The sequence below is a fragment of the Delphinus delphis genome, chromosome 2 (assembly GCF_949987515.2).
Source record: "Delphinus delphis chromosome 2, mDelDel1.2, whole genome shotgun sequence".
Classification (NCBI taxonomy): Eukaryota; Metazoa; Chordata; class Mammalia; order Artiodactyla; family Delphinidae; genus Delphinus; species Delphinus delphis.
Genome location: NC_082684.1, coordinates 149,558,204 through 149,580,933, shown reverse-complemented (window position 1 = coordinate 149,580,933; position 22,730 = coordinate 149,558,204). Strand labels below are relative to the sequence as shown.

Here is a 22,730-nt window from a genome sequence, read left to right as displayed (position 1 = left end):
TTTGTGCCCCGGTCCGGGAGGATCCCACATGCCACGGAGCAGCTGGGCCCATGAGCCATGGCCGCTGAGCCTGCGCTTCCGGAGCCTGTGCTCCGCAACGGGAGAGGCCACAACAGTGAGAGGCCCGCATACCGCAAAAAAAAAAAAGTCGTTAAAAAAATATCAATTTGGTATTATCAAATTTAAACTCATTTGATAGGTAAAAAGCAGTATCCCATTTTTGTTTTGATTTACACTTTATTTAATTTCAAGCAAGGTTGAGCACCTTTACATGCATTCTTTTTGTTTACTGAAGTACAGTTGACATATAATATTATATTAGTTTCAGTACAATATAGTGATTCAATATTTTTATAGATTATACTCCATGTGAAGTTATTATAAAATATTGGCTATATTGCCTGTGCTGTACATAACATCCTTGTATCTCTTATTTATCTTATAGCTAGTAGTTTGTTCCTCTTAATCCTGCCTTCACCTATCTTGCCCTTCCCCCAACCATCTTCGCAATGGTAACCACTAGTTTGTTCTCTAGTATCTGTGAGGCTCTTTTTGTTTTCTTACATTCATTTGTTTGTTTTATTTTTTAGATTCTACATATACATGAAAAGATACAGTATTTGTCTTTGCATTCTTAATGTTGCAGGAAATCTGGATGCTTAAGAGGATCAACCTACGTTAAGTGGTAATTTATGGCATATAAATTAAAGAGCAACTAAGAGAGAGGATAGGTTATTTGTCTAGGATAACTCAGTTAGCAGTAAAGCTGGGGATCTGATATACTTTCCACATGCTGCATCTTCAAATATTAAAGCTAAAACTCCCTCTCCACCATATATATCAGTACTAAAGAACAACTAGTCAATTTTAAAATTATGGATATTTAGAACTGTTATTCAAAATGCCTTTTGTACAATTTCTTGCATTTCTTTAACTATACCATACCACTGAACAGAAAGTACCAAATATAAGCATATCAATAACAAAAGTGGCTAAAATTGGTAGTAGTTGTATCTAATGCCAATGAGAAGGGAGATTCTCCTGGTTTCAAACGTATTTTGAACTCTTTGGGTCTAGTGACCCTTCAGAATGCAAGTTAGGGTGACCTCCACTTGTTGCCACCATGGCACCTCATGGTGTACTAGTGAATCTCTGCTTAAACCCATTTACCATTTGACCTTGATGTATCAATTTTCATATACTAAGTACATCAGAAGATCATACTTACCCTGCATTCCTCATCCAGCAAATCTAGAATGCCCAGTTTAGATTCTATAAGATTAATGCAAGGCTGATTATCATAAAAATCTATGAGTGTCCATGGAATTTGTTCTTTCATATATTCCTCTTGTTCTAATTTGAAGACATGCTGAAATGAAAAAGAAAAAGCTGGCATTACTGCATCATTGTCATAAATAATGTTAGTCAAGAAACATTTATAAAAGGACACCAACATAATTTGAGATAGTCAATGGCTTCTAGCAACCATCTTGGAGAAGCATGATTTACATGCAGAGAACAAAATGAGAAAGCAAATATAAACCACAGACAGCAAAGCCTCCGCAATATAGGATTTTCGGCAAACAAGAAAATCTAAGTATGTGAATACTTAAATAGCTGATAAATATGGCAGTCTTTTTGATTTTTTGATATACATCCCAAACTGCACTATATACTTTTTGGTCCCTTAAATTATTGCACAGTGTTGCTGACCACATGGGCACAGAAATGCCTTAGCTGGCCTTGAACAACTATGCAGAGAGGATGCCCTCCAGACTACTGAAACATTCTGGGTGATGCTTACAGCATAACAAAGTAATTCTCTTAAGGGACCGTGGTGTTGAAGTTCATGTGTCTCAGAATTAGATTAACAGTTGGTCTTTTGTGTCTGCCTTGATTATCCTCCACAGTCAGGGAATCTACGGCTCACTTTTCTGGCTTCTACACCCAAATCTGCAAGCAGCTGCAACCACTATGAATCCATTGCTATTTCTGCTAAATGCTTCTCATCTCCATTGAGAAGCAATGGCTGAAGCATTTAGCAGAAATATGTATTGACTGCCTATCCTAGGCCAGTCACTGCATACCATTAGCAAAATAGACATGGGCTCTGCCCTCATGGACTTTGAAGACTAGTGGGAGAAACAGAAATCAAGTATTCACAAGAAATATAATCACAAACTGTAATAATGTTCCAGAGGAAAATAATGGCGAGCTATGAGAGCAGGAGTCCTTATCCAGTTTGGATACAGGGTGGCGAGGGAAGGCTTCCTTGAGGAAGGGCTGTGTGATCTGAGTTCTTCAGTGAAAGGTAGTTAAGTTGGTCCAGGAGGGAAGGGCAATCCAACCACTGCTGCAGCTCCTGCTTCAAGCTGCAGAGCCAATGAAGCCAACCCATAAATTCTAGTCTCTACAGATGCTAATGACCTCTACTCATTTGTTCTTGGAGGGTTCTGCTTTCTTTCTTGTCTCCTTTGTCACCTTGGTTCATCTCACACATCTTGCAACTTTTCTGGGAAGATAAGCCCTCTGTGGCTATTACCAGACAACATATATTTCCTAGAACCCAAAACCCCATGAAACTTAGGGGTTACCAAGATTTCTGATGCTTTACTCTCCTCACGCATCTGGAACTTTTCCACTTTATTCTACACTTATTATAATACTGCTCTTGGCTCATTTACAGCATTTATAGTCTAACCAGCTGCAAAAGCTTTAGTTAAAAAAAACAACGACAACCAAACCTGTCATCCATATGAATATTTATGTCATGTTAATTAGAAAGCAAATTTCTTCTGTTGATTAATGAGAAGGCAAATAGGGCACCATGTGTCAGCAAGATGCCCTGTCTGATGGTACCAATAATTTCCAAAACAATGAGCCCTATCTTTTTTTAAATTCATTAATTTACATGCAGTGCAGTTTCCACATTGACAACAAAAACACTGCTCCAAACTTTAGAGCCTGTTTCTCATACAAGTCTCTACGTTTCGTTTGGCAAAATCCATGGCGCCTCAAAAATTTTCGATTCTCAATTGCCAAAATGACAGGTGGGCATGAGGTTCAATATGGCAAGAGATCCTTGGTGGATAAGGTAATGCCTCCAAGCACTAAACCTGCCAATCACCACGTTTCTCCTGCCCACTGCCCTACCCACAGCCCCTGCTGAGGGAGCAGCCCTAAGCACCAAATTCTTTACTGTGAGACCCCATGCTCCTAGTCACAGCTAGTCAAGTGCCAGAGATCTCTGATGAACGAATGAACTGGGTTAATCAAATTCTGTTTCTCGGGTATAAAAACTAGGAAACAGGCAATTAACAGTGGAAGCTGATGCTGAAAGAAGTCAAGATGAATGAGAGTTAAACAAGTTAAGAGGATGGGAGCATTCCAACCACTGCTTGGTTCACAGGAAGTGTGAGGTGAGTGAGGAAGCAGAAACCTTGACAAAATATATACAGAACAGAAGAAAAATATATGCCATCTGATAAGAGGGAGTGGAGCAGTTGTGCAGAGAGAGGCTAGGATGCAGTGCGTGTGTGTGTGTGTGTGTGTGTGTGTGTGTGTGTGTGTAAGTGTGTGTGTGTGTGTGAGAGAGAGAGAAAGAGAGGAGAAACAGATGGATAGAGACAGAAAGAGGGAAAGAGAAAGGAGAGAGTCAGAAACACACATGCAGAGATATGAGGTCCTTGAGAAATAAACAAATTAGCCAGTCCTTAATAAGGCTGGCACTGGTTCCTTTTCTTCTAGTCACCTTGTGCCAAAATATACTGGGAAAGAACAGAAGGTTGTGCCACTGATTAAAATATTAAGAAACTCAGGAAAACCTTGAGAAAAAATAAAGCTCAATTTAGTCTCTGATAGGTTTTTATTAATGTTCCTTATGCAGAGATGCAAAATACACCAGTCATATTCTTGTAGAGACAGTCATAAGCCTAAGATTTTAAGATCACCTCTACATTATTTCACTGTACTAAGTAGCTTAATTTGCTAAATAAAGGTGGTCCAAGTTTTTTTCAAAGTACATGCAATATTTTTTGAAAATGAAATAGTTTAAAGGTTTTATGATGATGAGCAACAATCCTTTGTCCTATCCCTCCCCCACCCCAGTCTCACTCCCTGGAAGTGACCATTTTTAACTCCCTCAGCTATTTCTTCTGATATTTACCTCTAAAGAATATGCTTACCAGCTATTTTTTTATTTATTCATTTGAAACATTATCTATTGATTTATTGATATATATATATATATATATAGAAAAGAGAATATGTCCTGGCTTTCTTGTTCTGACCTCTTGCTAATACAGCAAGTAAGAGTTAAGACAGTCATAACTCCACATATAGTTAGCCTCAGGAACGACGAACCGAAGGATATCCCTGGGATCAAAGTTTTACACCCCCTATATTGCTACTTAACACACTTTCGGCTTCCCTCTCTCAATTTATTTGGACCAAGTTTTCACTATTCTCAGACAGCAATCCAAGGATGACCTTGAATCCAATCTGGACCATAAACATCTTTCCAAGGTTGCAGCATTTACTAATCCTAAATTCCTCAGCAGTTTAGCTGTTTTAAACCATAGATAATAATTGTAATTCACAACTTCATTTCTGGAACCAAACTTTAAACACATACTAGGAATTCGAGAGAATAATTTTTGGTAGAATATTATTCAAGCAAGAAAATTCTTACCATATTGAATTGCTGCTGTAGTTTTTCATTTGCATAATTTATGCAGAACTGTTCAAAACTATTTATCTCAAATGTTTCAAATCTGTAAAACCAAAAATAATATGGGAAGAGGAGAAAAAGGAAGAAATAACTTTAAAAAATATTCAAAATGTGCAAATCAGAAAGAAAGAAATAGGAAATTCCTCAACATTGTGAAACTTTCTTTCCACATCAGTGAAGATAAATAAGGGTTTTTAACTCAGTAACATGAAATATGTACCCAGCAGATAAGCATCAGCCAGGCGGCAGAGAGATTTTTTAAAGGCTGCAGCCTATGGACGTGTCTAACAGTATATGCTTTGGACGGCATATTCATCCTCAAGTAGGGAACGATCAGAATTACGATAAAGCCATTGCTCTTGTCAGGTCACAGATGCACAGTGTCTATATACACATAGAAAGGAACGGGGAATAGAAATTTCATACACTCTTTTGAAAAACTGAACCAGATAATGAAAAAGGCATCGTATAGCGCAAATGTACAGGAAGGGTTTTAACATTAAAGAAAGGTACCCAGAGAAGGCAAACTAGCAAATGAAATTAGACTTTTAAAAATTCTCTTCTAATTTTCCCTTCTCCTCACCAGTAGGCAACATAATCAAATACCCACTTAGAGTTACTAGATAGTCTCTAGAAAGAAACGCTCAGACCACTAAGCCAAACACACTTACCCATAAATGTCCAGCACGCCGATAAAAGAGTGCTGTTTGACAGCAGAATGGAGAACCTGATTGACATGATCTACAATCCAGTTAAAGAGCTTGGCATAGATGTGCTTGGCCAGTGCATCGCGGGCATTCGTGGCCTGCAGCTTGGAGATGGGCTTGATGTATGTCTCCGCGGCAGTAGCCAGCTTCCGATGACAGAGCCAGTGACACATCTCCTCAAAGTCCACAGCCATGAGGTCACAGAAGATGCTGAGAGGTTCATGCCTGGGCTGCCAAAAGAGAATGGGTTATTTCCTAGGACCAGATCAATTAAGCAAAAATTTACTAAAAAATACTAACGAAGAGGGAACAATTAAAACCCCACAACTTCTTTGTTATAACAAACACTAAGATCACCTGAAGCTGATCAATGATAATCACAATCACCCATCAAACCAGCATCTAGGCAGCATTTTGTAATCTCTTCTAGGGCTCATTTTAAAATTACCTCTTCCTTTGTTTCCTGAGAGTACTTGTTTGGATCTCTCTTCAGCCACATTCAGTCAGTCAGTCAGTCAGTCAGTCAGAAAATGAGTCAGTTTGCCCACAAATGTTTACTGAGCATCTATTATATGCCAGCAAACAAAAACAGACATGTACCCTGTCCTCCTAGAACTTAGAGTCACCAGGGGAAATAGGTGTTAACTAAATGATTGCTCCCTAAAATTAAAATTACTACAAAGGAGGACACTATACTAAGATGCCATGTGAAAGGAGAATGCCCTATTGAGGGAGGCAGGAGACAGGGCCTTGAGAAATGGAGTTGAGATCTGAAGGATGAGAAGGTGTTAACTCAGTGAAAGGGTCTTCCAAGCTGAGGGGACATCTGGTAGAGAAGTCGTGTGGTGGGAGGGAAACCAGAGATGTGAGGGATTGAAGCTGAGTGAGGGAGAAAATATATGAGATGAAGCCAGAGGCTATACTATGGCTGGTCTTTCCGCTAAGAGCAATGGGGGCCCATGGGGGGGTACTGAAGGGTTATAAACAGTTAACCTGATGGTTATTTGTGTGACTTCTTAGACTAGAATCTCTAATCTAAGCATCCCCTGTATCACCTACAGGGATCCCTGTATCACCTACAGGGATCCCTGTATCCCCTACAGCTGTCTTCCACAGGCTTTGCATGAGTAGGCATTCAATAAATACTTGTTTAATTTAACCCATGTTCGTGCATTATATTTTTCAACATCTTCACTCACACGTTTCAACTGCATCTGATAACATTCCTGGGGAATAGGTAGGGTGAACACTCTTATCTCTACTTTACAAATGAGGAAATAAGATCCAAGAGAATAGTTTGTTGAAAATCACACAACCACGGATTTCCCTGGTGGTCCAGTGGCTAAGGCTCGACGCTCCCAATGCAGGAGGCTCAGGTTTGATCCTTTGTCAGGGAACTAGACCCCACATGTGGCAACTAAGAGTTCGCATGCCGCAAGTACAGATCCCGCATGCCACAACTAAGACCCGGCACAGCCAAATAAATAAATAAATATTTTTAAAAAAATATCACACAACAAGTTTATGTCAGAATTGCCATTAGAACCTGGGTCTCCTGACAGCCTCATCCCCTGACCCTTCCCACTGAAGCGGTCCCTTCCTTCTTTCATCTCCCCTCCTCCCAAGTAATCACTTCAGATACAAATCACCACCATTACCAACAACATGGATCAACTCCCTTAAATAAGCAGCTTATTTCATTCATTCATATACATGAATGGTGTGACACCATTTAGAAGCGGATCAGCACTCTCTAAACATTCTATTAGATCAACGTTGTTAACTGTTTTGTTCAAATTTTCTATAACTTAACTAATTTTTGGACTTCTTTACCTATCAGTAATTTAGAGAGGTCAGTAATATCCCACTATGATGGATTTGTCTTTTTTTTTTAACATCTTTATTGGAGTATAATTGCTTTACAATGGTGTGTCAGTTTCTGCTTTATATCAAAGTGAATCTGTTATACATATACATATGTGCCCAAATCTCTTCCCTCTTGCGTCTCCCTCCCTCTCACTCTCCCTATTCCACCCCTCTAGGTGGTCACAAAGCACCGAGCTGATCTCCCTGGGCTACGTGGGGATGTGGCATATATACAAAATGGAATATTACTCAGCCATAAAAAGGAACGAAACTGAGTTATTTGTAGTGAGGTGGATGGACCTAGAGACTCTCATACAGAGTGAAGTAAGTCAGAAAGAGAAAAACAAATACCGTATGCCAACACATACACATGGAATCTAAAAAAAAAAAAAAAAGAAAATGGTCAGAAGAACCTAGGGGCAAGACGGGAATAAAGATGCAGAGCTACTAGAGAATGGACTTGAGGATACAGGGAGGGGGAAGGGTAAGCTGTGACAAAGCGAGAGAGAGTCATGGACATATATACACTACCAAACGTAAGGTAGATAGCTAGTGGGAAGCAGCCGCATAGCACAGGGAGATCATCTCGGTGCTCTGTGACCACCTAGAGGGGTGGGATAGCGAGGGTGGGAGGGAGGGAGATGCAAGAGGGAAGAGATATGGGGACATATGTATATGTATAACTGATTCGTTTTGTTATAAAGCAGAAACTGACACACCATTGTAAAGCAATTATACTCTAACAAAGATGTTATAAAATATATAAAAAAATAATGATAGTGAAGATGATCCAGGACCTCGGAAAAAGAATGGAGGCAAAGATCGAGAAGATGCAAGAAGTGGTTAACAAAGACCTAGAAGAATTAAAGAACAAATAAACAGAGATGAACAATACAATAACTGAATTGAAAACTACATTAGAAGGAATCAATAGCAGAATAACTGAGGCAGAAGAACAGATAAGTGACCTGGAAGACAGAATGGTGGAATTCACTGTTGCAGAACAGAATCAAGAGAAAAGAATGAAAAGAAATAAAGACAGCCTAAGAGACCTCTGGGACAACATTAAACGCAACAACATTCGCATTACAGGGGTCCCAAAAGGGGAAGAGAGAGAGCAAGAACCCGAGAAAATATTTGAAGAGATTATAGTCGAAAACTTCCCTAACATGGGAAAGGAAATAGCCACCCAAGTCCAGGAAGCACAGAGAGTCCCATACAGGATAAACCCAAGGAGAAACATGCCTAGACACATAGTAACCAAATTGGCAAAAATTAAAAACAAAGAAAAATTATTGAAAGCAGCAAGGGAAAAACAACAAATAACATACAAGGGAACTCCCATAAGGAGTTCAGAAACTCAGCAGAAACTCTACAAGCCAGAAGGGAGTGGCATGACATATTTAAAGTGATGAAACGGAAGAAACTACAACCAAGATGACTACCCGGCAAGGATCTCATTCAGATTCGATGGAGAAATCAAAAGCTTTACAGACAAACAAAAGGTAAGAGAATTCAGCAACTACGAAACCACCTCTACAACAAATGCTAAAGGAACTTCTCTAAGTGGGAAACACAAGAGAAGAAAAGGACCTACAAAAACAAACCCAAAACAATTAAGAAAATGGTAATAGGAACATACATATCGATAATTACCTTAAAAGTGAATGGATTAAATGCTCCAACCAAAAGACAGAGGCTTGCTGAATGAATACAAAAACAAGACCCATATATATGCTGTCTACAAGAGACCCACTTCAGACCTAGGGACACATACAGACTGAAAGTTAGGGGATGGAAAAAGATATTCCATGCAAACGGAAATCAAAAGAAAGCTGGAGTAGCAATACTTATATCAGATAAAACAGACTTTAAAATAAAGAATGTTACCAGAGACAAGGAAGGACACTACATAATGATCAAGGGATCAATCCAAGAAGAAGATATAACAATTATAAATATATATGCACCCAACATAGGAGCACCTCAATACATAAGGCAACTGCTAACAGCTATAAAAGAGGAAATTGACAGTAACACAATAATAGTGGGGGACTTTAACACCTCACTTACACCAATGGACAGATCATCCCGACCAAAAATTAATAAGGAAACAGAAGCTTTAAATGACACAATAGACCAGATAGATTTAATTGATATTTATAGGACATTCCATCCAAAACCAGCAGATTACACTTTCTTCTCAAGTGTGCACAGAATATTCTCCAGGATTGATCACATCTTGGGTCACAAGTCAAGCCTAAGTAAATTTAAGAAAACTGAAATCATATCAAGCATCTTTTCTGGCCACAACGCTATGAGATTAGAAATCAATTACAGGGAAAAAAACATCAAAAACACAAACACGTGGAGGCTAAACAATACTTTACTAAATAACTAAGAGATCACTGAAGAAATCAAAGAGGAAATCAAAAACTACCTAGAGACAAATGACAATGAAAACATGACGATCCAAAACCTATGGAATGCAGCAAAAGCAGTTCTAAGAGGGGAGTTTATAGCAATACAATCCTACCTCAAGAAACAACAAACATCTCAAATAAACAATCTAACCTTGCACCTAAAGGAACTAGAGAAAGAAGAACAAACAAAACCCAAAGTTATTAGAAGGAAAGAAATCATAAATATCAGAGCAGAAATAAATGAAATAGAAACAAAGAAAATAGCAAAGATCAATAAAACTAAAAACTGGTTCTTTGAGAAGATAAACCAAATCGATAAACCATTAGCCAGACTCATCAAGAAAAAGAGGGAGAGGACTCAAATCATTAAAATTAGAAATGAAAAAGGAGAAGTTACAACAGACACCACAGAGATACAAAGCATCCTAAGAGACTACTACAAGCAACTCTATGCCAATAAAATGGACAACCTAGAATAAACAGACAAATTCTGACAGAGTTATAACCTTCCAAGACTGAACCAGGAAGAAATAGAAAATATGAACAGACCAATCACAAGTAATGAAATGGAAACTGTGATTAAAAATCTTCCAACAAAGTCCAGGACCAGATGGCTTCACAGGTGTATTCTATCAAACATTCAGAGAAGAGCTAAAACTCATCCTTTTCAAACTCTTCCAAAAAGTTGCAGAGGAAGGAACACTCCCAAACTCATTCTATGAGACCACCATCACCCTGATACCAAAAGCAGACAAAGATACTATATAAAAAAAAGGAAATTACAGACCAATATCACTGATGAATATAGATGCAAAAATCCTCAACAAAATACTAGCAAACAGAACCCAACAACACATTAAAAGGATCATACACCATGATCAAGTGGGATTTATCCCAGGGATTCAAGGACTCTTCAATGTACAGAAATCAATCAATGTGATACACCATATTAACAAATTGAAAACTAAAAACATGATCATCTCAACAGATGCAGAAAAAGCTTTTGACAAAATTCAACACCCATTTATGATAAAAACTCTCCAGAAAGTAGGTATAGGGGGAACCTACCTCAACATAATAAAGGCCATATAGAACAAACACACAGCAAACATCATTCTCTATGGTGAAAAACTGAAACCATTTCCTCTCAGATCAGGAACAAGACAAGGATGTCCACTCTCACCACTATTATTCAACATAGCTTTGGAAGTCCTAGCCACAGCAATCAGAGAAGAGAAATAAATAAAAGGAATACAAATTGGAAAAGAAGAAGTAACACTGTCACTGATTGCAGATGACATGATACTATAGGTAGAGAAAAAGATGCCACCAGAAAACTACTATAGCTAATCAATGAATTTGGTAAAGTTGCAGGATACAAAATTAATGCACAGAAATCTCTTGCATTCCTATATACTAATGATGAAAAATCTGAAAGAGAAATTAAGGAAACACTTCCATTTTTAACAAAAAGAATAGAATACCTAGGAATAAACCTACCTAGGGAGGCAAAAGACCTGTATGCAGAAAATTATACGACACTGATGAAAGAAATTAAAGATGATACCAACAGATGGAGAGATATACCGTGTTCTTGGATTGGAAGAATCAACACTGTGAAAATGACTATACTACCCAAAGCGATCTACAGATTCAGTGTAATCCCCATCAAATTACCAATGGCATTTTTTACAGAACTAGAACAAAAAATCTTAAAATTTGTATGGAGACACAAAAGACCCCGAATAGCCAAAGCAGTCTTGAGGGAAAAAAACAGAGCTGGAGGAATAAGGCTCCCAGACTTCAGACTATACTACAAAGCTACAGTAATCAAGATAATATAGTACTGGCACAAAAACAGAAATATAGATCAATGGAACAGGATAGAAAGCCCAGAGATAAACCCACGCATCTATGGTCAACTAATCTATGACAAAGGAGGCAAGGATATACAATGGAGAAAAGACAGCCTCTTCAATAAGTGGTGCTGGGAGAACTGGACAGCTACATGTAAAAGAATGATATTAGAACACTCCCTGACCCCATACACAAAAATAAACTCAAAATGGATTAGAGACCTAAATGTAAGACCTGACACTATAAACTCTTAGAGGAAAACATAGGAAGAACACTCTTTGACATAAATCACAGCAAGATCTTTTTTGGTCCACCTCCTAGAGTAATGGAAATAAAAACAAAAATAAACAAATGGGACCTAATGAAACTTAAAAGTTTTTGCACAGCAAAGGAAACTACAAACAAGACCAAAAGACAACCCTCAGAATGGAAGAAAATATTTGCAAACAAATCAACGGAGAAAGGATTAATCTCCAAAATATATAAAGAGCTCACACAGCTCAATATTAAAAAAATAAACAACCCAATCCAAAAGTGGGCAGAAGACCTAAATAGACATTTCTCCAAAGAAGACAAACAGATGGCCAAGAAGCACATGAAAAGCTGCTCAACATCACTAATTATTAGAGAAATGCAAATCAAATCTACAATGAGGTATCACCTCACACCAGTTAGAATGGGCATCATCAGAAAATCTACAAAAAACAAATGCTGGAGAGGGTGTTGAGAAAAGGGAACCCTCTTGTACTGTTGGTGGGAATGTAAATTGATACAGCTACAATGGAGAACAGTATGGAGGTTCCTTAAAAAACTAAAAATAGAATGACCCAGCAATCCCACTACTGGGCATACACCCTGAGAAAACCATAATTCAAAAAGACACATGTACCCCAATGTTCATTGCAGCACTATTTACAATAGCCAGGACATGGAAGCAACCTAAATGCCCATCGACAGATGAATGGATGAAGAAGATGTGGTACATATATACAATGGAATATTACTCAGCCATAAAAAAGAACGAAATTGGGTCATTTGTAGAGACGTGGATGGATCTAGAGACTGTCATACAGAGTGAAGTAAGTCAGAAAGAGAAAAACAAATGTCATATATTAACGCATATATGTGGAACCTAGATAAATGGTACCAGATGAACCAGTATGCAAGGCAGAAATTGAGACACAGATGCAGAGAACAAATGTATGGACACCAAGCGGGCAAAGTGGCAGGTGTGTGTGTGTGTGTGTGTGTGTGTGTGTGTGTGTGTGTGATGAATTGGGAGATTGGGATTGACATGTATACACTGATATGTATAAAATGGATGACTAATAAGAACCTGCTGTATAAATAAATAAATAAAATTCAAAATAAAAATACATAGTGACTCTACCTCCAGTATTGCTTTTGGCCTCAAAGTCTTTTTTATCCAGTATTAATACAGGTCTGCCAGTTTTTTTCTAGCTATTATGGTGTGTGTTTTCTAAACCTTTTACTTTCGAACTATCTGTACCTTTATGTTTTAGGAATGCGTCTTTCAAAAGTACATACCTGAATTCTAAAACCAGTCTGACAATCCCTATTAGCTGAAACATTGGTTCATTTGTAATTATTTCTACCTTCTTTTGTGCCTTTACTTGTCCCACCTTTTCTAAAATTTTCTCTACCTCTCTTGCTATGTTTGGATTATTTTTTTCAGTTAATTTTTCTCTCTGCTAGTTCGAAAGGTTTACCTTCTGTTTCTATTTTTATGATAGAAGCATTAAGTTACATTTGTTAACTTAGTGTACTTAACTAACACAAACTCCAAACACTCCATCCTAATCTATAAGCTTTGTTATCCAGTACTTTAGTTCCATCTTTTTGGGGGGAAGGAGGGGCTGGTGATTCACTTTATTTTTTTTAAACTTTTTATTTTGAACTAATTTCAGACTAACAGAAAAGTTGCAAGAAGAGTACTAAGAATTCCCTTCACCCAGATTCCCTAAATGTTAATATTTTACCGAGTTTGCTTGCATCATTCTCTTTCTCACTCTTTCACGTACATATACATACATGTTATTTTTTCAGAACCTTTTGAGAGCATGTTACAAACATGATGCCCTTTTGGTTCTAAATATTTCACTGTTCATTTCCTAAAATCCAAAGACATTATCTTATAAAACTATAGTATAGTGAGTAAAATCAGGAAATTAGCAATGATACAACCCTATTACCTAGCCTGCAGATCTAATTCAAATTTTGCTGATTGACCTAATAATGTCCTGTGAGGGCGGGCTTGGGGGGGGGGCCACATTTCTGTGGTCCAGGATCCAATCTAGGTTTATACATTGAATTTAGTCATCTTGTTTCATTAATCACCTTTAATTTGAATAGCTCTTCACTCTTTTTTTTTGTCTTTTGAGAACTTGACATTTTAGAAGAATAGTATGTCTCTCAGTTTGGGTCTGTATTATGTTGCCTCGGATTTGGGCCATGCCTTTTTGGCCGGAATGCTAGAGAAGTGATGTGGCACCCTCCTCAGGGTGCTGCATCAGAACTCATGTGATGCTGACTGGTTGCTTGGTTAAGGGAGTATCTGCCAGGTTTCTCCACTACCTTTCCCTCTGTACTGAATAAGTATTTTGTGGCCCAATACACTAGTCATTATTATTATTCTTTTAATTAATCAAATTTTATCTACATTTGCCCATACTTTACTAGTTTATTTATTTTTAAAAACATTTTATTTATTTATGGCTGCATTGGGTCTTCGCTGCTATGTGTGGGCCCTCTCCAGTTGTGGCGAGCCGAGGCCACTCCCTGCCACAGTGCGTGGGCCTCTCATTGTGGTGGCCTCTCCCGTTGCAAAGCATGGGCTCTAGGTGCACGGGCTTCAGTAGTTGTGGCTCATGGGCCTAGCTGCTCCGTGGCATGTGGGATCTTCCCGGACCAGGGCTCAAACCTGTGTCCCCTGCATTGGCAGGCAGATTCCCAACCACTGCGCCACCAGGGAAGCCCTTTACTAGTTTATTGATTCACCATTTCTTCTGGAATTTTAGATCTTGTATCTGGATCCCTTTCCTTCTGCCTAAACTATGTCTTTTAATATTTCCTTTAGTGAGGGCCTATTGGTGACAAATTCTCACAAGTTTCTATTTGTCTGAAAACACCTCTGTTTTTTTCCTCATTGTAGAAAGGTATCTTTACTGGATATACAGTTCTAAGTTAGTAGTTATTTACTCTAGAACACTGATGATAGTCCCCTGTTTTCTGGCTCCTATTACTGCAGTTGGGAAGTGAGCTATCAGTTTAATTGCTACTTCAAGAGTAGTATGTCTTATTTCTCTCCTGTTTTAAGATTTTTCTCTTCGCCTGTGGTAGCATTACGGTGTGCCTAGGTGTGGATTTCTTTTTATTTATCCTAACTGGGATTTTTTGGCCTTTCCAAATCTGTGGTGTAGTGTCATTTTCACAAGTTCTGAAATTTGTTAGTAATTACCTCTTCAAACATTATGTCTGCCTCATTCTCTTCTTTCTCTCCCTTAGAAATTCTCATTATATTAAAATTAGATTTTATTACTCCATCCTTCATCTCTTTTAACTATTGTTAAGGGTTCCAGCTTGGGGCCCATGTTGCATTTTGCACCATTTCTTCACTTCTGTCTTCCAGCTCATCACTTCCCTACTCAGTTGTGTCAAATATGCTGTTAATTTCTTTCAGCATTATTAGTAGGTTTGACGCTGCTCTCTGTTGTTTCACCTAGCTCTACTTTGTTTTATCATGGGATTTGAGATTTTTGACTGTGAGCCAATATTTCTTGTAACTTTTCTCCTGGGACTCTGTTGAGTCCTGGATTGAAGGTGGATTTGCGTTTGCTTCTGTCAGGCATCCAGGGCACTACCAATCCAGGCCCAATTTAAACTAAGTTTTGTGTATGTGGCTTTTGAGGACCATCCAGGAACTATGAAATCAGACTGGGAAGTATGTGTGAGGGTCAGTTTATTGTTATAAATTTTTAGGGAACTATGTTTTCCCCCTCCACTTAGCTTTGAGACTTGCTTTTTCTTTGTACTCTTGGAGAGTGTGGTGAGCAAATTCCTCATTTAGGGTCTCAGCTTTAGCCAGAAGTTTTCCTTCCTGTTCCCCTGTTTATACGAGTCCTAGGCTTTGTTTTTTTTTTTTGTCTTCTGCACCCCATTTGGTTATGAAAACCGAAGCTCAACGTCACTGGGTTCAGCAAACGCCCTCCAAGTGAGTCTTAGTTTCAGAGTTCTGCTTCATTCTCTGAGTTCCTGTTTTCACTCAGTTTATGGCCTCTGAGAAGTTCTTATGTATTTATCAAAAATATTTTAAAATATAATTTATCCAGCATGAAGCTCAATCAGAGCAACCAGTCCAAAACTGCTAGAAAAGAAAGTCTCTTTCATTTTACAGATAAGCAAACTGAAGTTCAGAAAAGCTAAGCATCCCAAAACATAGAGAGTAAGTAGTAAAGTTGGGATTGAACCCAGGCAGAGACACTGAAACACGTATTTCAAAACTAAAGTCTAATTTACCCAAATTTAAGTCACATGAATTAATCTACATGTAGATTTGCAAATATCAACTTGGGTGTCCTAAGAGTGAAACATAAATCTCAAAATTGTTTCCTATTATACTCCTTGAGGAAGCAGGATGGAAAAAGAATTATATTAAAACTGCCTCCATTTTAATAAAGTTAAAAATACCTAATAAATATATACTGTATATGTACGTGTGTGTAAGTGTGAGTGTGTGTATGTGTGTGATCTTTGATGCTGGTGATCAGAAAATACCACAAATCACAAATGCCCAATGAGAACAATCTGAGACTGTCAGGTTTTGTTACAGTTTAAACAAATGAACTGAATTTTAATTCTCAGTGTGTAGTTATCACTATGTGCGGAAGAATATATAAATCATAGTGAAGACGCCCTATCTCCCCAGCCTTCTAATTCTTCTTCCCAGGAGTAACCACTTTTAACAGTTTCTTCAGTAACTTTTAAACCATATTACATTTCCACAGCTGAGGAGACAAATGAACCTACCAATTCTGCTATGTGAGCCATGGGCCAAATGAGCCCTTCTCTCTAGTCTCACCAATCCAACTTTTACATCTAATATTTCCCACTGCTGTTTATATGGCTCAGACATATATCCAAGTTCTCTCCTCCCCTCCCTCCGCGCCCCCCACCCCAATCACTGTGCACCAGAGATCTGAATCCACTTTTCTTTGTTTACAATTCAAGATTCTACTCTGCATAGTGTATCTGTCTAATAATTACCTCTCTGATAGTTACTAATGTTAGTTAATAGAGAGACTTCAAACACATTGTTTCCATAAAGAATCAACAAAACTAAAATATAAATCAACTGTCATCACAGGATGCTTGCTCTGAACTTACAGGGATTGTGCAGCTGTCTGAATCTCGAGACATAAATCCAACATTGCCTAAGTGAAGGATGCCAGCAAGTATTCGGAAAATTCCCATCTGATAAGATTCACTAATTCCTGAAACAGCAGAGTAAATGAACAAGTGATCAATTTCAGAACAGGAACTAAACAATTATAGCACACAATTTTAAGCCCATCTTTAACCCTTGAATAATGCCAGATGTTGTACACATTATAATGTGTCATAGTTAACAACACTTTCATCTTTGTTGACATTAACACATAATGCGCTTTAGCATTATGGTTGAGAGCATGGGCTGTGGAATGAGACAGACCTCAGCTTGAGGCCTGGCTCTGCTCCTGACCTGCCATCTCACATTGGCAGGTAACTTCACCCTTCTATCCTTCTGTTTTCTCATTTGAGATACAGGGACAATAGGGACTATCTCAAAGGGAGTGTGTAAACATTAAATAAGAAAATGCACATAGTAAACTTAACACACTATGTGACACATGGTAGGTGCTAAATAAACTATCACTATCATTGTCACACACTGAATTTAAGTATCTCATAAACATTATTACCTTTTCTATTTATCTTTACTCCAAATGCAAGTTGTAGCCCAATAAGGCTGTTTTAAGTCAGATTATTTAATTACTTCTTCTAACTACAGACCAACTATAAGTCAAGGAGACCCCAAGATTAGAAGTGCTCAGGCTGGTGTTGCACCCCAGCCTGATGAGCGAGTATCTAAACACAGCATTAGAGCAGGACCTGAAGGATCAGGCAGGATGAGAAAGCCGGACAGCCCTTGGTATTTTACCAGCTTGGGCTTCATTTTTCAGTAAGGTAAGGTTTTTCCAGAATATTACATAATAAATTATATTCGAGTAAAAATAGTAAAATGATTTCCAAATATGTAACTATATACAGAGTAACTGACAGTTCATCTTACAAGGAATGTTTCTGCCATCTCCTGAATTATGGCTTTTTCAAATTTGCAATTTTCTATTTACAAACAGAGTTAGCCCCGGAAGTAAAGCAGTGTTTCTCAAACTATAATACGCATATGAATCACCAATGGATCTGGTTAAAATGCAGAGTCTGGTTTAGTAGGTCTGAGACAGGGTCTGAGATTCTAAATTTCTGCAAGCTCCATAGTGGTCCTGGACCATACTCTGATTAGCAATGCTTTTAAATTAAATTAACTCACCTCAGGTTACTCCTCAAAGTACCAATATATGACTTTAGAATTATTCATATTCTGAAGCTTTTAAATAAATAATTCAACACTAAAAGTTATATAAGTACATTTCTAAAGGTCAATTTATTTATATATAGATCCAATATTTTTTTTAATCCAGAAACAAGACAGTGACATGAGCTATTTCAGAAACAGAATAAACTACATGTAATACAGTATTTTGTCACCAAGCCAGCTCAACCACATTTCCAGGCCACAAAAGACACCCAAATCGAAAAAACAAACACAAAAAAATCCTATAAAACATGAGTTTCTGTATAGAAACCGACTTCATTTGGCTCTAGCTTTCAGATTTTGTAAAAATTTAAGTAAACAGTCCCACATCCCCTGATGCCCTCAATGTATGTTTTTTTAATAAATTTATTTTATTTATTTTATTTTTGGCTGCACTGGGTCTTTGTTGCTGCGCATGGGCTTTCTCTAGTTGTGGCGAGCGGGGGCTACTCTTCGTTGCGGTGTGCGGGCTTCTCATTATGGTGGCTTCTCTTGTTGCGGAGCACGGGCTCTAGGTGTGTGGGCTTCAGTAGTTGCAGCACGCGGGCTCAGTAGTTGTGGCGCATGGGCTTAGTTGCTCCGTGGCATGTGGGATCTTTCCAGCCCAAGGCTCGAACCTGTGTCCCCAGCATTGACAGGCGGATTCTTAACCACTGCGCCACCAGGGAAGCCCCCGAATGTATGTTTTAAATAGCTTTACTGAGGAATAATTTGCATACCATAAAATTTATCCATTTTAAATATGCAATTCAATGGTTTTTAGTAAATTTACAGAGTTGTGCAACCATAACCTAATTTCAGTACAGTCCCCATCACCTCCAAAAGAACACTTTACTTATTTGCTGTCCAACTGTGTTTTATAAAGAATCTAAAAATAAATTAAAAACAAAACACCAAAAATGAATGTTAAATTTCTCAACAATTCTCACTACTTAATATGAAGCTAAGCCAATATTCCAATCAAAGGTTGCTCGAGTCAAAAAGCTATTGCTTCTAAAAATTCAAGAATAAAATTACATACCTAGCAAAGTGCAGGCCTGCCTGGTTTGTGCCATCTCCTTGGCATCATCTACTCCTTCAATCACAGGACTGCCACCTTGCTTCGTGTAATGAAAGTTATTTGCGTCTCCTGCAATTAAGGAAAATTTTTTGAAAGATATGCAGTCTATGAAAAGGTCTTGACTTCTACCCTTATGTCCACTCTGAATTAGAGGCAGTGAAAGCACAATTAAGTGTATAGAGTCTGAAATTCGACTTCCTGTGTTTTTAGTTATATTTTAATACAAGACTCAAAATTAAATAATGGAGTGAAATGTTTGTAGAATTTGTGAAATGAATAGTCCTTTCCTAAAGGTTTTATTCCAATCTACAGGCTAGGATAATTTCTTCAAACACTACTCCCTTCTTCATAGAGTTCCACCTATGGAACCTCATAGATTTCCACCACGTAAACTCCTTTACATTTTTTTTCCTTTTAATCAAGGCAAATTTCAAACATATACAAAAGTACAGAAACTAGTATAATGAGCCCTTGTGTACTCATCACTCATCTTAAACAAGTATCAACTCAAGGCCAATCTTGTTCCATTTATACAGCCACTCACCACTTCCTCATCCCATGAGTTATCTTGAAGCCAACTGTAGGCCTCTTATCATTTCATCCATAAATATTTCAGTATGAGATAATTTCCTTTTTAAGAAGTAAATTTGTGAACTCAGAAATTAACATAAGACAATACCAGCACAATAAATCTAGTGCCATATTCATACCTAATCGCAGCATTTTAAATTCAGGTAACTTTGCTGAGGCACAAAGCTGATAGAAGATATGATAGTTTCTCTCCTCTTCTGCCTTTGAAAAAAGACGAGTTTTCAATTACAGCATTTTAATCTAAAACCCAGAAAATTCAATCATAAAAATAAAAATTTAATTATCTCATTTGATGAAATAAACTGTCCTCTCCCAAATTTCCTAATACATATCTATGATTATTAAACCTTGTGATTTATTAGCTATGTGCATCTGTGTGAGTGTGTACCTGTTGGTCACATTCAAAATAATATACCTGATAGTAATGCTTTTTGAACTACTGAACAGCTTGCTGCTCTATGGCACTGTCATAAGAGATCAGTGCCTCTGGGGGAAGCTAAAACCTTTTTATTTTTTTCCCTGCAACACTCAATATTTTCTCACAGTATTTTCTTAGATTCATGGTCTTCCTAAGACTTTTGACTAGAAAAAAAAAAATCCTATTTTTGCCATATCTACTGTAGCTGTTTGTAAGAAATCCACAAATGCACTACATCATCCATATCATTTCAGTTTATATATTTAAAAATAAATTAAAAATTTTTTAAATAGAAAATAAATCATGTACAATGCTAAGATCATTTCTTACTATTTTCTGACAGTCTTTTTCCACATATATACTTTAAAAATACAGTTTGTAATCATATTGTTTATACAATATTATTATACTCTATTGTCATATCCTTGAATTCTGCAGTGTATTCAGTTAACTGAAGAATAGAGCAAGTAAGGCCAAGGTCAGGTTTGATGCCCAACAGGGGCTGGTGTCTGGTAAAGAAAACTTAGTTTTCTGTGTTTAGTGCACAGAATACACTAAACAAATTAACAATATACCAATGACCACAAGCATGAATAGGCAAGAGGTCAGGGGTTTCAGTACACAGACAACTAGAAAATCAGGGGGATCTGCAGAAGTGCTTTGGTCATCTTTGTACACGAAGGACAATATCAAGTATGCGCTTTCTGACTGTTTGACTCACTTTGATATAACCAAACACCCACAATATTATATAGCCCTGTGGGTTGGGGAACAGCTAGAATTGCTTCAATGTTTCTAGGCAAGACAATAAGGATTAGGCCTTAACATTCTGTCTTAAGCACTACTAGCCTCTGGTCACCAAACCCATTTTCCCTTTAATCGTCTACCTATCAATCAAATCTGTACTATTTAGACTCAATCTTCTCTTAGATCTACATATATTTCCCCCACTGTTTCCTCTGGCTACTAAACATTTTTTTTTGGACCTATTCAAGTATACATGTGAGCACAGTAACACAGCTCTGCATGTATCTAGATATTAGAACAATGGAGGAGGGTGACTATTCCTTCGCTATACAAATCAGGTATTACATTTAGGTAGCCACAAATCAGCCACACCCCCAAAGTCAAAGCCAGGGTAGCTCTAGGCTGCCCAAACTCATGACTCTCAGTATGTCCCAGACAGTTTCAAAGCCTTAAGACACTTGTGCAATGGAAATTGTAGACTCTGCTACATGGCGGTGCCAGGGCTATTTGAACCTCAGTATGGTGAGCATCTAGTTAAGGGACTACAGGAACCCCATCTCAGCATGCAGTGGGTCACCAGGAGTCCTATATGGGGAGTTTTCCAATGATGAGTCCACATTCCCTGAGTATACCTATAAACATGTAAATGCACACCTGCCAGTGCTGTAATGTGTAGTACTTCCCATTTACAAATAAAAAAGGAGTAAGTTCCCTGGTGAGGATTCTGGGCTTTCACTGCCGTGGCCTGGGTTTAGTCCTCGTTGGGGAACTGAGATCCCCGCCCCCCGAAAAGGAGTAAGTGCATATGTGCAAATGCAAGTCTGGCACTGATCCATACACTTGAGTGTGTTCTCTGACAGTAGTTCACAACTGAGTTGTGAAGATCTTTTAACCCTCATTATTCTATCTAAACAGTATCACATTCTGAGAGAAGAAGGAAGGAAGAAGACAAGGATAATTATTTTTTTCTTGAACTGAGTTTAAACTGTAACTCACTGAAGCATAGACCAATGTCTTCCCTATCAACTGGGAAATGTGACAGACGAGACTAAACTAATAGTGCCTCTTCTTAACTAAGCTTTTCCTACAAGCATTTGGAGGAAACAGTCAAAACCATTAAACCTAAATCAGTGCCCAGTCCCAAAAACTATTAGTCTAAGGGGTACCCTCTGATAGGCACTGTTTTACATGTTCCAGTCCAAGTGTGGTTTGCAGTAATATTGTCATAACATGCTCAAGAACATCTGGGAATAAAATGCACACCAACAAACACGAGCTCCGGAATTTTATGGCAATCTATATGTATACCTGCCCGGCTTACCTGGAACACCACTCTGGATTTCTCTAAAAGGTAAGTTCTCATATTGGCACCAATGATTCGATGTCTCTTATCAAAACCAATCTCAATGTACTTCCCAAAACGGCTGCTATTATCATTCCTGGTTGTCTTAGCATTTCCGATTGACTAAGAGACAAAGGGAAAACAATAAGGTTTTAGAAGTGCAATTCATGCCCTGACATTTACAGATTTGTTCAGGGAGAGAAAGAACACAACCCTTTAAAATTGATTCTTTTAAAAACAGAACCAGTTTTGCCCCTGCAGGCACAACTGTATGCTTTGCTCACTGCACAACCACACAGGTATACACTAATAGTCCGTATCGGCCTTGTTATTCTCGC

At 38.0% G+C, this 22,730-nt stretch overlaps 1 protein-coding gene across 1 annotated transcript in view; it reads right to left on the bottom strand.

The window, feature by feature from the left end:
- Positions 1 to 22,730, bottom strand: part of MYO5A (myosin VA) — a 187,369-nt gene that overhangs the window by 83,859 nt on the left and 80,780 nt on the right. The window contains exons 6-12 of the mRNA XM_060005954.1: positions 22,372 to 22,515; positions 20,005 to 20,086; positions 19,256 to 19,363; positions 16,986 to 17,092; positions 5,401 to 5,666; positions 4,691 to 4,772; positions 1,229 to 1,369 (exon numbers count right to left, since the gene is read on the bottom strand). Coding sequence (XP_059861937.1) covers positions 1,229 to 1,369; positions 4,691 to 4,772; positions 5,401 to 5,666; positions 16,986 to 17,092; positions 19,256 to 19,363; positions 20,005 to 20,086; positions 22,372 to 22,515 — 930 coding nt within the window. The remainder of the gene's footprint in view (positions 1 to 1,228; positions 1,370 to 4,690; positions 4,773 to 5,400; positions 5,667 to 16,985; positions 17,093 to 19,255; positions 19,364 to 20,004; positions 20,087 to 22,371; positions 22,516 to 22,730) is intronic.